The following is a 14,474-nucleotide window of genomic DNA, read 5'->3' as shown; positions in this document are numbered from 1 at the left end:
TGCCCCCAGCAGACAGGCCCACCTGTGGAGAGTGGACAGGGAGACGCTTTGATTTTAATAGCACTTGCTTCCATTTGTAGAGTGCTTACCCCGTGCAGCTCCTTTTCCTAAGCGTTTTATGTGTACTTCTCTCATCTATTCCTAACAACTCCCTGAATCTCCTAACAGTACCCTCATTTCAAAGAGTAGAAAGATGAGGCATAGAGATTCAAGTATTTTCCGAGGCATAGAGATTCAAGTATTTTCCAAAGTCCTACATAGTTGTGAAGACAGGATTTGTGTCCATACACAGAATTCCTAGCTGGTAAACTATTCTTGACATCTCTATTTTAACTTTTTCATCTTGAGGCCTAACCAAGGTCTTGCTATACCGGATTTTAGATAAAATGTTTTACTTCCCCACCTACCCCCCCCCCCATTTGTTTGTAAAGATATCATTTTAAAACATGAAAAATGGATTTAATATATTTATTTTCAGCATCTTCTGTGTTATAAATGTAAGAAAACTTTTAATATCATAATGTCTCAATACTGCCACCACTTCAATGTTTCTTTTAAGTGTGCTTTGAAAACTTTGTGTGTGTATTTCTGTATAAGCCAAATATCTAATTTTAAAACGTTGCATAGAGTCTCATTTGTTTTTACTAGTTTTCTGGCTTCTAAGGAAATTAGGCTTCTCACTTCTAATTAGTGTAATTAAAAATGCAATATGTGTTGAATCATTCTGGGTAATGAAAAAGAAGTTTTTTAAAAAATGAACCTCACTGGATGCTATTCTAAAAGCTGTTTTGAATCTACAAACAATAAATGCTGGAGAGGGTGTAGAGGAAAGGGAACCCTCATACACTGTTGGTGGGAATGTAAATTGATACAGCCACTATGGAGAACAGTATGGAGGTTCCTTAAAAAACTAAAAATAGAACTACCATACGACCCAGCAATCCCACTACTGGGCATATACCCTGAGAAAACCATAATTCAAAAAGAGTCATGTACCAAAATGTTCATTGCGGCTCTATTTACAATAGCCAGGACACGGAAGCAACCTAAGTGTCCATCGACAGATGAATGGATAAAGAAGATGTGGCACATATATACAATGGAATGTTACTCAGCCCTAAAAAGAAACAAAACTGAGTTATTTGTGGTGAGGTGGATGTACCCAGAGTCTGTTATACAGAGTGAAGTAAGTCAGAAAGAGAAAAACAAATCCATATGCTAACACATATATATGGAATCTAAAAAAAAAAAAGTCATGAAGAACCTAGAGGCAAGATGGGAATAAAGACGCAGACCTACTAGAGAATGGACTTGAAGACACAGGGAGGGGGAAGGGTAAGCTGGGACAAAGTGAGAGAGTGGCATGGACATATATACACTACCAAATGTAAAGTAGATAGCTAGTGGGAAGCAGCTGCATAGCACAGGGAGATCAGCTCAGTGGTTTGTGACCAGCTAGAAGGGTGGGATAGGGAGGGAGGGAGACACAAGAGGGAAGAGATATGGGGATATATGTATATGTATAACTGATTCACTTTGTTATAAAGCAGAAACTAACACACCACTGTAAAGCAATTATACTCCAATAAAAATGTTAAAAAAAGATTAAAAAATAAAAGCTGCTTTGGCGATCAAGGGCTTGTCCACTAGAGGGCAGTAACAACTTTAAAAACAAAAAAAAGTTGACCTGAATCTTTTTAATTTAATTTTCAATAGATAGGGATATTATTGAGTTTTTAAAAAACAAGTAACTTGACCTCTTTTTTATCCTAGGCAAAGTTGGATATTGCATTTGGAACACACCACACGTAAGCAATTTTTATGAAATGGGGAGGGGAGGATATGAGTTTAATAGATCAGAGGATGCTCTTCAGAAATCGCCCTTAGAGGGACTCACATGTGATGATTTTGCTGGGGGAAAAGCTATCACTTAGGAAGCAGAGGAAAAGGAGTTGTTTCTGAACAGCCTTAAGACCAAGTACCAGGATTCTGGCTCTGGACATGAAAGTCTGAATCTGTGATGTGGTTTCTGCTTTCTCTTGAGGGCGTTCATTATAGCCAACTGAGGGGGATAGATTGTGGTCCGCGGTTACGCATGACTGTACGTGCGGTAGTCACATGCCTATGGATTCCACCACTTTAAAGAGGGTCTTGTGAATTTCATAAGATTCTGAGTTGCATCAAATAGAATATTGTTGGGTCAACTGTGCTGTGATTGAAAGAAAAACTGTTTTACAAGAAATTGTCATCTTGAGAGGCTGGTACCTGTCCCTGCTTCAAGACATCTCAGAAAATTCTCTTAGGATAATTTCTGAGACATTGCAAACAACAGACAGGAGAAACTTTTCTGTTACTTCCTACTTGATACATATCAGCTTGACTCCCGTTTTATTTGAGTCTTACTGTTTAATAGAGCCGTTTTACATAATTGTTCTCTAGCTGAGAAAAGAATAAGACATGGTTGCCTCGATTTCAGTATTTTTGTAAATCATATTTCTCTAGAAATATGTCACACTCAAAAGAGTGACAAAGGGCTTCCCTGGTGGCGCAGTGGTTGAGAGTCCGCCTGCCGATGCAGGGGACACGGGTTCCTGCCCCGGTCGGGGAAGATCCCACATGCCGCGGAGCGGCTGGGCCCATGAGCCATGGCCGCTGAACCTGCGTGTCTGGAGCCTGTGCTCCGCAACGGGAGAGGCCACAGCAGTGAGAGGCCCGCCGTACGGCAAAAAAAAAAAAGAGTGATAAAGCCTTATCTTTCTTCTAGACCAGCAGTGGAAACAGGTAGCCTCCTGCTTCAGGCATGTCCCTTTGGGTGTCTGTCCCTAAGGCAACAAGGAATCTCATGGGAGGAAGTGTTTGCCCCGAGTCTTTCAGTGACCACTGTTTTCCTGCTACTACGCCAAAAACGAGGGCATATGTTCATCATTCCCTTTGTAAGCTTAAAGCTATATTTTGCCAGTCTGTCTCCAGAAAGGAACCAGAGCAGAAAGCACTGAGTCACTTTGTGAAAGAATACCTATCAAGCATACATTATCTGGTCTTAGGTGCTCTTGTGTAAATGTTGCTGCGTTTACCAACCACCCCTAATTGGTAACTTTAGTGTAATGGAGGGTTGTTGAGAGTGACCTCAAGCACCTACTTAGCTGGAGTATCAGGCACAGAGCTCACAGAATGCTAATTTCAGCAAAGGATACAAAATAGCACTGAATAGGCTGAGTCAGAATCTTAGGCTCCTATAGCTGCACCACAGTGGGAGACGCTGATGGGCGGCAGTAGTAGTAGTCAGCCGTCCTGGGAGAGATTCTGCCAGTAAAGCGTCCTTGTCCCCCGCCCTTAGCTGGAACCCTAGCCTAAATACCTTACTGATTCCAGAGTACATTCAGCAAGCCCCGTTTTGGATCCTGGGCATGATTTGCTAGACCTGCAGTGCGGGGTTCCTGTGCAGGGCACATGTTCTGTGCCTGCAGCCAGCGTTTCTTGGGCACTTTCACACTGCACTTAATATGCTAGCGAGTCATAGGAGAGCCTGGGTCAGGGGAGGGACTGAGTGCTGGGCTGGCCCAGATCTGACACAGTGGCATTTGAGGGGGATGGAGCTATCCTCCTTTTTTTTTTTTTTTAATGCTATTCCAAAAATTACTTGGTCCTTTGTCTTCATTTTATAGACTAGAGGCCCCAAGTAGGTAGGCAGCTTTCCTCCAGCCAGTGTTGGGAGACAGGACTAGAACTGTTTATTTTTGCTTAAGTTCTTAATTTACTTTTGTTGTTTCCTCACTGCTAAAATTAAACCTGTTTCCTTTGGCGCGCGCGCGCACTTTGCAAGCCCATTCTTCCTTCGCCTCCAGCACATGCATTTTGCAGGTTAAACCCAGCAGAGTTCCTCATTCAGAGTTGAAAGTGCCTAGGGAAGTACTGATAGACCCTTTCCCCACTCTGTAGTATGTGTGTAGTTTATATTTTGTTAAAATGCCAGTATTTTGTAGGAGATTGAACTCATGCCTTGAAATTACTTTCAGTTGTTCATTTTAAAATATTTTAAGAGTTATTCATTAAATATCTATTATATTCTTGAAGCACAGCTCAAGGGAATGTAAAGTGTTTTAAGATATAGTGGCTTTTGTCCTTCCAGCTTTTAGTCTTTGGGTGAGAGAGGCAAGACAAACACATGAGCTAGGAAAGAAGCAAAGCCTTCCAGCTCCTGGTGACAGGTGTGAACACGTCCCCCGCCTCCCCCAACAGAGTGGAGCTGCCACAGTAACTCTGCAGGAGTCTCCGGGGTCACACTTGCGTCAGCTGGCGGGTGCTGACCACGTACTACTTGCGGCCCCATCCCCCAGGAGCTCATGGTCCTCTTAGAGACAGTGAACGTGCTCCATCCCTGCTTCCAGGATGCTGTGCAGTCCCGGGGCTTATCTCATAGTGCTTTAGAATGCTGAAGTTCTTTGGTGGCCTCCAGAGCCGGAAGCAAAGGCACCTCCCACGGCCCTGAGAATCCACAGGGGGAGGGAAGCGTCAGATCTGGCTGTGCAGCCTGGAGCAGACTGCAGGATGAGTCTCTCTCCTCTTCGGGCTGTAGCAGGGCTCCCCTCCGTGTGACCCACTCCTGCCCCAGTAGCATGAAGTAGCTGCGGCCCTGTCCAGCCCAAGGGAAGCCGTGCACAGCGAGAGGAGGATCCAACACGTGTGATCCAAATAAGCGCTGCTTCCGGTTCACGTGGGGAGCTGGGTAGTCCCCATGAGCTCTCCTAGCCACGGATTCTGCAGTTGTAAAATGGGAATGATAGCGCCTCCTCTGGATTGGGTGGCATTTAGTGTGCTAGCATTCTGTGCGGCTTCTAAAGCAGTGCCTGGTGCATGAATGCTCCGCGGACATTAGCTTGCCTCCCCCTGTGCAGGGACAGCTTCAAATAGGGGAAATGTCCCTTCTGCCACCCCCATAGCTTAACAGATAATATGCAGGTCAGTATTCTTCAGGGAAGACCTCATTTCTTTATATGTTTGATCCATTTTTAACTCTGACCTTATTGGGACATGCCATTTTGTCTATGAAAAGATTAATATGACTCCCCTTAGATTAGTTCTCAATGCTATTTGATAGGATTCACTGACATTAGTGCATGATTTTCCTGTTAATTGATAACTAATGGAAATACTTGTTAAAGTTAAATCATGAATTCGTAACTGGCTTATTCTTAATTACAGTCAGCTACTAATGTGGCAACTGTGTATGTAAATTTGCCCAGATTTCAGGGAGCACATCTCATACATGGAGAGAAGATTGGCTCAACAGCTGTCATTTCTCCAGCTTTGCATTAATTTACCATTTGCCAGCCTGGGTTAAATTCTCGTTCTGGCAAGAGCTAAATCTCATTCTCTGTATAGTCTTTTCTGTACTTTTTAATGCTAATAACCCCATTCGGTTGAGATAGTATTTGGGATGTTGCTTATTTGAGAGAACCAGTGGTTCATTTTTTTCCCACGTGTAAACTGACTTCCATCAGTAAATGTTAAGTAGCATTTTGGCCTCCATAGAAATAAGGTAGAGTTACTGCCTTGAGTGAATCTCTAGTTGGGGGAGAGAGAATTTAGGTTCCTGAAATAATTAGAAAACCATCGGGAGGCCAAGAACCATCCGAAAGTAGATGGCAAAGTAAAGCAAGGCATGGAAGCAGTAGAGGGAATGTACACCTGGAGTGTTTTACATTTAACAAAACATGTACTGCGTTTCATTCTCACATCAGACCTATGAAGTGAACACGGGGTTGATCCTTTATGCCACAAGTGAGAAGCCGAGGCTCAGGGGACATGGAACGACTCAGAGATATTAAATGACTTATGTAGGGTCCTAGGGCTTCTAACTGATGAACACTGGTACTTAGGTCTTCCAGCTTCGGATGGAAAGCTCTTATCTGTCCTGTTCCCTCCCTCTCACTGGAATTAAACTAAGGGAAATAATCTGATGACTGGGGAAGCCCCATGGGAAAGAAGGGAATCTCTAGGGCTGATTTGAGTAAAGGGAGAAGAAAAGGGAAGACTTACCTCAAGCCCGGGTACACGCTGGTGACAAGTCTGGCGTCTATAGAGTATGAAGAAAGAGCAGTCTCTTGAAAGGGAAGCATCTTTCAAACTTAAACTGCAACCCACAGTAGGAAATGCGTTTGTCATTTCAGTCTGCTGCAAGTGTCTGTACTGATAAGTGCTGAAACCAGAGTTTCACGAACCAACACTTGAATATATGCAATATACTCTTGAGTTTCTAATTTATTCGGTTGCAGTTTTTTTTTAATGCGAGGTAGCCACAGCGTAGCAAGAGGTTGTGACCATACTCTGAAAACACTGGACAAGAAGATTCCTGTTGTCCCTGGTAGTAATGGGTGATGCTGAATAGATAATAAGGAGCCAGACTACAGTGTGGGGAGGGGTTTAAAGTGCCAGGGCTGGCCACGTGGACGGGATGGAGCAAAAGTTCATTTACCACCAAATACTCAGCATTTTGGAAGGTGGTTTTCCACTTGTCACTTGAGCAGACTTTGATAACAATGATGTATGGAAGAAAAGACGACTAAATGTTCAAAGTTGGGATAATGTAATAAGAGTTTAAAGAATTCCTTTAGCGATTGCATTTGCGTTAGAAAGGTATCATGAGAGTACTGTTAATGCCTTTTGGTCCTTTTTCTGTTTTTAAAGGAAAATGATGCTACTGCTATACGAAGAGGGCCTCCGGGTTGTCATACACACCTCCAACCTCATCCACGCTGACTGGCACCAGAAAACACAAGGGTTTGTAGGTTCCGTTCATTTCTTGGTAGTCACTGTGTGTGCTGAGAAAGGTCAAAAGCGAGAACATTCGATTTATTCTTTTTCTCCTGTTTTTTAATTGTGAAAAAAAAAACAGAATTATGGCATAGAAAAGAGACACATGCAAAAAAAAGTGACAGTATTCTTTTACTACCTCCCCCAAGTTCCTCTCTTGAGGTAGCCGGTGTTAACCGTTTAACACATAATCATAATCATAATCATAACACATAATCATCCATAACTGCCTTTATACCTGTAAACATACATATTTATACACCGTAGCTTTTTTCTAGTTTTTACAAAATGGCATCATACATACACTCTACAGCCAAGTAGATCCAAGTAGATGCTGCCTCTTTCCTGAGGCAGGAAAGAGGATGAAAAATGAAAGACCTGAACCTATTATTTTTCCATTAAGACCCTCCTGATAACTTTCTTGGTCCTCACTTATTCCTGCATCCACTTGTACTTGCCACTTCCCAACAGGTATCAAAAGAAAACTTGGGGGTTGATTGTACGCTAAAAATATCCCCTCACCCCCAGTCAGTTTAGTTTCCCATAAAGCAAATCTAAACGGCTGTCTTTTTAGAGCCTGTAACATGGTTGTGAATCTCCAAAAGAATTGAACATGAAGGTTTTTCATGGCTCTATTTTATTTTATTTTTTTAATTACCAACCCTTTGTCCTTGGTGCATATATGCCAGATCTAGGTTTTGATCTCCTAAGAGAAGTTTAGGTTTATTTTTAGGGATTTTAGGGACTTGTTCAAATCGTTTCACCCTTCGTTCTCCTTCCCAATAAGGCTTCATTATGACCAGCCTTAATTTCGCTTTCTTTCACTTAAGCTAGTCTGCACGTCTCTGCTTTCCTGTGTTAGAAGGAACTCACCCTTTCAAGGTTCGAGTATCTTCCCCTGCATCTTCCTCCTCATTCCCTCGCTCATACCATTGCCCAGCCTGGGCTAGAGCCCTATTCTGGGGCTCTGACTGAGCCCAAGTTAGACCTGTGCTCCGTAACGGGAGAGGCCACAACAGTGAGAGGCCTGCGTACTGCAAAAAAAAAAAAGTGGATTAAAGACCTAAATGTAAGGCCAGACACTATCAAACTCTTAGAGGAAAACATAGGCAGAACACTCTATGACATAAATCACAGCAAGATCCTTTTTGACCCACCTTCTAGAGAAATGGAAATAAAAACAAAAATAAACAAATGGGACCTAATGAAACTTCAAAGCTTTTGCACAGCAAAGGAAACCATAAACAAGACCGAAAGACAACCCTCAGAATGGGAGAAAGTATTCGCAGTGCTCTTGATCCACCGAGTTTCCGGTTAACAAGGTCTTTGCTGCCCCAGGAGCTTCTAGCGGCTAGCTTGCATTCTGGGACTCATGACTCATATGTAGCCCCATCTAAAAAAAGGAAGTGATATTAACATAACTTGTTCTTAAGGGAACAATAATACAGCTAAAGGGATTTATCGAATTGGCTCTCCCGTGGCTCAAAGAATCCCACCCACAGCCTCTAGCGCCTCTGGAGCTTGAGTTTATAGGCAGCCAGGCCTGTTTCCTTAGGCATCTCTGGGTTGGCTACTATGGGGAAGGGATTAAGGGTAAATGGCTCCAGTGTTCATTTTTCTCCTTTATTTAAAAAAACTTCACGCGGTTCAAAACTCAAAAGTACCAAGGGTATGAAATCTCCCTCCAACTTTCCTCTGCCGGCCACCCCAGAATAGGAGGTGCTGTTATCTCACGGTTAGTCTAGATTCTACTCTCTCTGATACTTTCATGTCGTGGGTTGTAACTTTTTAAAATATTGGCTTGGCCAAAAGGTTCGTTCGGATTTTTCCGTAAGACCTTATGGAAAAACCCAAATGAACTTCTTGGCCAGCCCAATATTTAAAAGTAGTTCTTTTGTGTAATCTCATTTCCTGGTCATCCTATCATGGCTCTGCTGATTCTTGCCTTCTCCACATGTGTTCCAGCCATCCTTTTCACCTGCTTCTTGGTCCACCTGTTAATTTCTCAATTTTAAAATTATTTGGCCCAGGGTGATTTCTCTTATTTTGTGAAATGTTAAAAACGCCTCACATCTTGGTATCCTCGTTTAGAAAGTCGTCATCTGTCATGTTCCTCATTCAGAACTCTCACGAGTGAACCTCTAATCCAGGAGGAGCCCCACTCACCCTGTGGGCTCCGAGTTGCTACTGGGAGGAGAGACCTCAGCCAGCCAGCCCGACATGGTCGCGTTACGCACACAGGGTCAGAGGGAGGCCCAGAGGGGTCACCGAGCTTGCCCAGAATGACACAACCAGGTAGAAGCAGATCCAGGTCCAGAGCCTGGACTCCCGTCCTGGTCACAAGTATAACCCCTCATGCGAGGGGTCACCTCGAGGTGGGAAGGGAAGGTGTGACTTGCCACTGCTAGAAACGTGTACGGAGTTCACAAGACGCACAGCCGGGATCCTCGTGGGCCTGGATCCTTCCTGCCCTGACAGCTGCCTCTTACTAGTCTCCTTGGAGGGCCACTGAGTGGAAGAGGAATTGAGCAGTTTCTCTTTTGGCTTGTTGGGTAGAAGTGTGGAAATAACCCAAGAAGGGGAAAAAGGCAGACACAGCTCGTACTTGCTGAGGCTGCTTTAAGTTAGACCTGTTCATTACCTCGTGGGCGCCTTGGTGAGGCAGGGCTGTTAACCTGATTTTGCTGTTGAAGAAACAGCACAAGAAGTTTGAAGCCATACTTCTTTGTAATCTATGAGGGACCACTTCACAGAAGGACTGGGTTTCGCTGTGCTTGTTTGCCATTTGTGGGTATGATATGGAAGTTTTGGCAAAGTACGCTGACAAAGAATTGATGAAAGATGTCTTTAAAGTTTTTTTACTGAATTATTTGAAAGTCTGAGGTTAGTGTTAATGTAACATGACTAAATGTGGTCTATACTCATTCCAGACACCAGATGTGGGATATATATATCCCATATGTTGTATATGCAGATGAGTTTGTTTATTGAAAACATTTGCACATACATTTTTTTCTTAGATAACTTTTATTTTCCACTTGGCTAAAGAGCTACACTGACGTAGGCATGGGCAGAACCTTGCTGGGGTTACTGCTGGTGGTGGAGTTGCTATAGCAGTTAGGAGTAGAACACTTAACTGTTGTCATCAAGTCTTTTAAAATGATGTAGAGGTGCGAGGGGGAAGGTACGTGAATGAAGGAGGGAGCATGGAGAGACTGAGTCGGGAGAGGCGGACAGAGGCCAGGTCTTACTGGGTCTTAAATTCACAGTGAGGTTTTCAGAAATAATTGTGAATGTGACGGGAACCATTGGAGTGGTGACATCAGATTTGTTTCATGTTTATAAGGATGACCTTACCTACCATGGAGAGAGGTAGTGAGAATTCACCTCTTCCTTAGGGTGAGTGCCTAATCAATACAGAGGTACCACTGTGATCAGCTGTGCTTCTGACTGTTAAAGGTTATATATATTTTTTTCCATTCCAGAATGTGGTTGAGCCCCTTGTACCCACGAATAGTCCATGGGACCCACAGATCTGGAGAATCAACCACACACTTTAAAGCTGACCTCATCAGCTACCTGATGGCTTATAACGCCTCTCCCCTCAAGGAGTGGATAGATACCATCCAGGAGCACGACCTCTCAGAAACAAAGTACGTGGCGTCTTAGCAATGGGGTGCTTACCTTGAGCGTCATGTGAGGTCTGGGACACGGGGGCCTGGCAGGAGATAGCTGTCCTTCGGGACGTGATGAGAGCAGGCCTGTCCCTGTCTGCACCTCCTGGTCCTCGGGCACTGAAGTGGAGGCTGGGAGATCTTGCCCCTCACCTGAGTGCCATCACCCCACCCCCTCCCATCCCAGCTGGAGAGCTTTCTCTTAAAATTGCTGAGCTCTTTGCCTGGTACCTCACACTCCGTGGGTGTCCCACCATTACTTGATGTGCTCAAAAATGATTTTAAGTGTCAGTCTGAAGAGGCATCTCAAGAAAGTGGGTTGGCTCGTAGAATATTTCTTGCTTAATGTTACTTTTCATGAATATTTTGTGATTTGGGGAGTCCACAAATCACTATGTTCTATAACTTGTGCTTTATATCTTTTTAGTGTTTACCTTATTGGCTCAACCCCGGGACGCTTTCAAGGAAATCAAAAAGATAATTGGGGACATTTTAGGCTTAGGAAGGTAACAGAATTTTTACTATTTTACCATTTTTTTTAAAAGTAATGTATGTTCTGTCCTTTTTCATTTATAATTGGTATATTTTGAAGGCAGCTTCGTAGTATCTCTAGCACAATTCTGGGCAAATAGTAGGCACTTGATAATTGATTGTCTAATTATAGTTTCCAGTAATTACTTGCATTTTAACATTTTGCCTCATTTATAGGTGTAGAGGTAACAATTCTAAATGGCAAAAATATATGGAGGATTTTTAGTTTTTTTTATTTCTTGTAATAAAGAGATTTTTTATTCATATAAGTATTATAGCTTTTCATCAGCACATCAAGGATTTTTAACACAAATTCAACAAAGAACAGAAAATAGTGTTGAGTGAAGACTACAGCTGAGCTATGATGTGTTTTGTTTGCTAAACCATTGCCCTGAGAACTGTAATTATGGCAATGACATTTGATGCTGGTATGAAAATAAGCCAAGAAAGATCTTTAACAAAGTAAAACAACCAGCAAGTTAAAGCTTAAAGTTTTCTCCACCTCTCTCTAGAGTCAGTTTATCGACCTTGGTAAATTCCTCAAAGGGCTTTCTTAAAAGCCCCTCTTTTTCCATAAATTATGTTGTGTGAGAATTCCGCCCAGCCAGTGACAACTTTTCACTTTAATTTCCTTTTGTGACACCACAGCTGAAAGTGGGCAAGGTCTTGAAGCCACCATCTTTCTATCTTGACCTGGGGCGGAGAAGGTCCCACGTACTGGCTAAGTGCACAACTTTGTGGGCGGACCCACACCCAGGGCCAAATCCTGACCTGGTTACTAGCCATGTGATCTTGCCTTGCTACTTAACCCCTCTTGACATCCATAAAATGGGCATAATAATAGTACTTCCCTCACAGAATTACGTAAGGATTAAATGAGGAAATGAATGCAAGACATGTGTTGCGTGTTCGGTAAGCACTAGTGTGTACTAGCCTGTGGGCCAGTGTTTCAGAACGGCCAGGTGATCGCACATACTGTGCAGCATCCCAATCTTATTGAAAGCTGAGGAGCATCTTGGAGTTTGCGACCACTTTCCACTGTCAGGAACTCGTGGTGCATCATAGCTGCACTCCAGGGAAGATGGGTGATCAGACGTATGTTCCACTGAGGTGTAAAGAGAAGCCCAGGGACTTGGCTAGGGTCGTGTACCTGATCAAGGACCGAGCCCAGAATAGCCCCAAATAGAAGCTGAGTCTTGTTGGCTCAGTCCTGTTTCCTTTGCCATGCTGCACCCAGGGTGGAAGTTGAGAACTATTTGGGCTCTTTGGGGAAGTGTGTTTATAAATATTAATGGAAAATAATACATATAAACTAAACAATACATCCGTCAGAATATGAGCTCCACTGGGGCAGGAACTGCGGCTTTTTTTTGTTGTTGCCATCTCCAGCCTCTAGGAAAGACCCTCAGTATGTGTTTAAATGGATAAAATTTCCCAGTATTTTCTGAATTGTTTCTGCAGCTTTGCATAAATATCAGACAAAGCAGGAAATGCAGGTCAGTCTTCTGCAGTGCTTATGGTAGTATGTATCTATATGTAAATATATTCCCTTTTATTTCCAGAGCATCACAGCTGCCTAGGCCCCAAGGGTTAAACCTCTTTCAAATGATACGAGTCAAAATATACAATAGCTTGACTTCCTAGTATTGTTTAGGTATGTTAAACCATCGCAACTTGAAGGCAAAAATCTAATTTCCTATGCCAGGTTGGTGCTTTATCTGACATTGCTACTAAAATGGGTCTTCTTTTTATTTTTTTTAATCTGTTTTTGCTTTTAGTACAAATCAAAGAATTTTGGAAGAAGAATACTTGTGTCCACTTACTCAATTAAAATAAAATATCTTCAGTGTTTAAAAATATTTCCCAAAGAAGGAAGAAAAACTACACATGGGTATGAACTTGGTTGCTAATATTTTCAGCCTTTCCTTGTGAACGAGGCATTCCAAGGGCAGAAAACCATGTTCTGAGTTGTCACAGCATTTCTGTTCACGTGTTTGGAGTAACGGTAGCATTCGTTTTTATTCTCTCACAGATTCTGAAAGAGCACACCTCGTCCACACCTAAAGCGGAGTCCTGGCCTGTAGTAGGTCAGTTCTCAAGCGTTGGCTCCATGGGGGCCGATGAATCAAAATGGTTGTGTTCTGAGTTTAAAGAGAGCTTGGTGACACTGGGCAAAGAAAGCAGGGCCCTAGGAAGGGCTGTTCCTCTTCATCTGGTGAGTGTCCCCCTCCTCGAGGTCACTGTTCTTATCCTCTAGTCCAGGGGAAGAATCAAATCAGTCCTCGTTGTCATAGAGAGATGTTTCATTCCATGGTTTGGGGATGGAAGCAGCAGGCCCTCAGCATAGTCATTTGTAATCAAGTGGCCCTAATATCATTTGGTGCTGGGAGCTTGCTGGTTTGCTCAGAGCTCCATCTCAGCCACAGACTAGCCTGCGAATTCTCCATTCCTTCCTTGAGGTCGTCAAGCCAAGGGAAAAAATACTTGATAAAACATTGCCAGCAGAATTACAAGCATTATTAGTTTAGAGACCTTTGAATTAATAATTTTGCATTCAATTCAGTGTTAATTTGTCATTTCAGAGGGAAAAAAAATACTCAAATGGAAATGTAATTTTCTTTCATTGACTATAAATGCTTTCTGTAGTTTAATTACTAGAAGTTTAATTTTTTTCAGTGAGATGGGAACTTGTTTAAAATTTAAAGCACGTTTTCTAAGTCTTTAGGTATTTCTAATTGAGATTTTCATTTTCTTAAAAACGAATCTTCATTCCTTTTAACAAATAGTTCTTCCATGTGGTAAATTCCAAGTGTTTTGTTTTTTTTTTTTAGATCTATCCTTCAGTGGAAAACGTGCGGACCAGCTTAGAAGGATATCCAGGTAATTGTTGGGGAAACTGTCCCGATTGTATTTTGTGTTTGTGTATATTTCATAAATGCCCTGGTAAACATTTTCTTTTTAAATTTTATTGGGATATAGCTGATTTGCAATGTTGTGTTAGTTTCAGGTGTACAGCAAAGTGATTCAGTTATACATGGCCCTGGTAAACTTTTTAAAACAAGTAATAAAAATGCCTTCCTGCTTGAGACCAGAAAAGTGTTGGTTAGAAATTTAGAGATTATTCTCTCTTAACTAGATAAGGATCATGACAGTAGGTAATATTGAGCAGTGCTGTGTTCCAAAGATGATGCCATGCAGTTGGGCAATTTGTGTGTTATTTAATCCTCACAATAATGCTCTGAGTGATTGATATTTTTACCAATAAGATTGTTCTCACTTCTGCCACCAGCATATTGGTTGTCCAGACAAGACGTCCGGATAAAACCAGCTTCCCCTACAGCTGTGTGTCATACCTTTCTCTGACCTCTCTCTCCCCACATCCCCCCCTGCCTGAAGTACTGTGTGGTTCTTCCAGATTTGAATTCCAGTTACAGATAATATTGAAGGTCCGGAACT

The 14,474-nt window shown here is 42.5% G+C and overlaps 1 protein-coding gene across 10 annotated transcripts in view; it reads left to right on the top strand.

The window, feature by feature from the left end:
• The window catches only part of TDP1 (tyrosyl-DNA phosphodiesterase 1), a 73,818-nt gene that overhangs the window by 15,827 nt on the left and 43,517 nt on the right, over window positions 1–14,474 (top strand). For 9 of the 10 annotated variants that reach the window (XR_004525005.2, XR_012329873.1, XR_004525006.2 and 6 more), the window contains exons 6-11: window positions 1,774–1,808; window positions 6,688–6,780; window positions 10,299–10,466; window positions 10,915–10,993; window positions 13,051–13,233; window positions 13,850–13,898. Coding sequence is in view for 7 of the 10 variants with exons in the window: in XM_033850734.2 (XP_033706625.1) it covers window positions 1,774–1,808; window positions 6,688–6,780; window positions 10,299–10,466; window positions 10,915–10,993; window positions 13,051–13,233; window positions 13,850–13,898 (607 nt within the window). In the remaining 3 variants the exon portion in view is untranslated. Of the gene's footprint in view, window positions 1–1,773; window positions 1,809–6,687; window positions 6,785–10,298; window positions 10,467–10,914; window positions 10,994–13,050; window positions 13,234–13,849; window positions 13,899–14,474 lie in introns of all 10 variants that reach the window. The other variant, XM_033850737.2, reaches the window with a different exon arrangement.

The sequence above is a fragment of the Tursiops truncatus genome, chromosome 2 (assembly GCF_011762595.2).
Source record: "Tursiops truncatus isolate mTurTru1 chromosome 2, mTurTru1.mat.Y, whole genome shotgun sequence".
Taxonomy (NCBI): domain Eukaryota; kingdom Metazoa; phylum Chordata; class Mammalia; order Artiodactyla; family Delphinidae; genus Tursiops; species Tursiops truncatus.
Note: the sequence above shows the minus strand (reverse complement) of the source record. Positions and strands in the feature narration are given on the sequence as shown.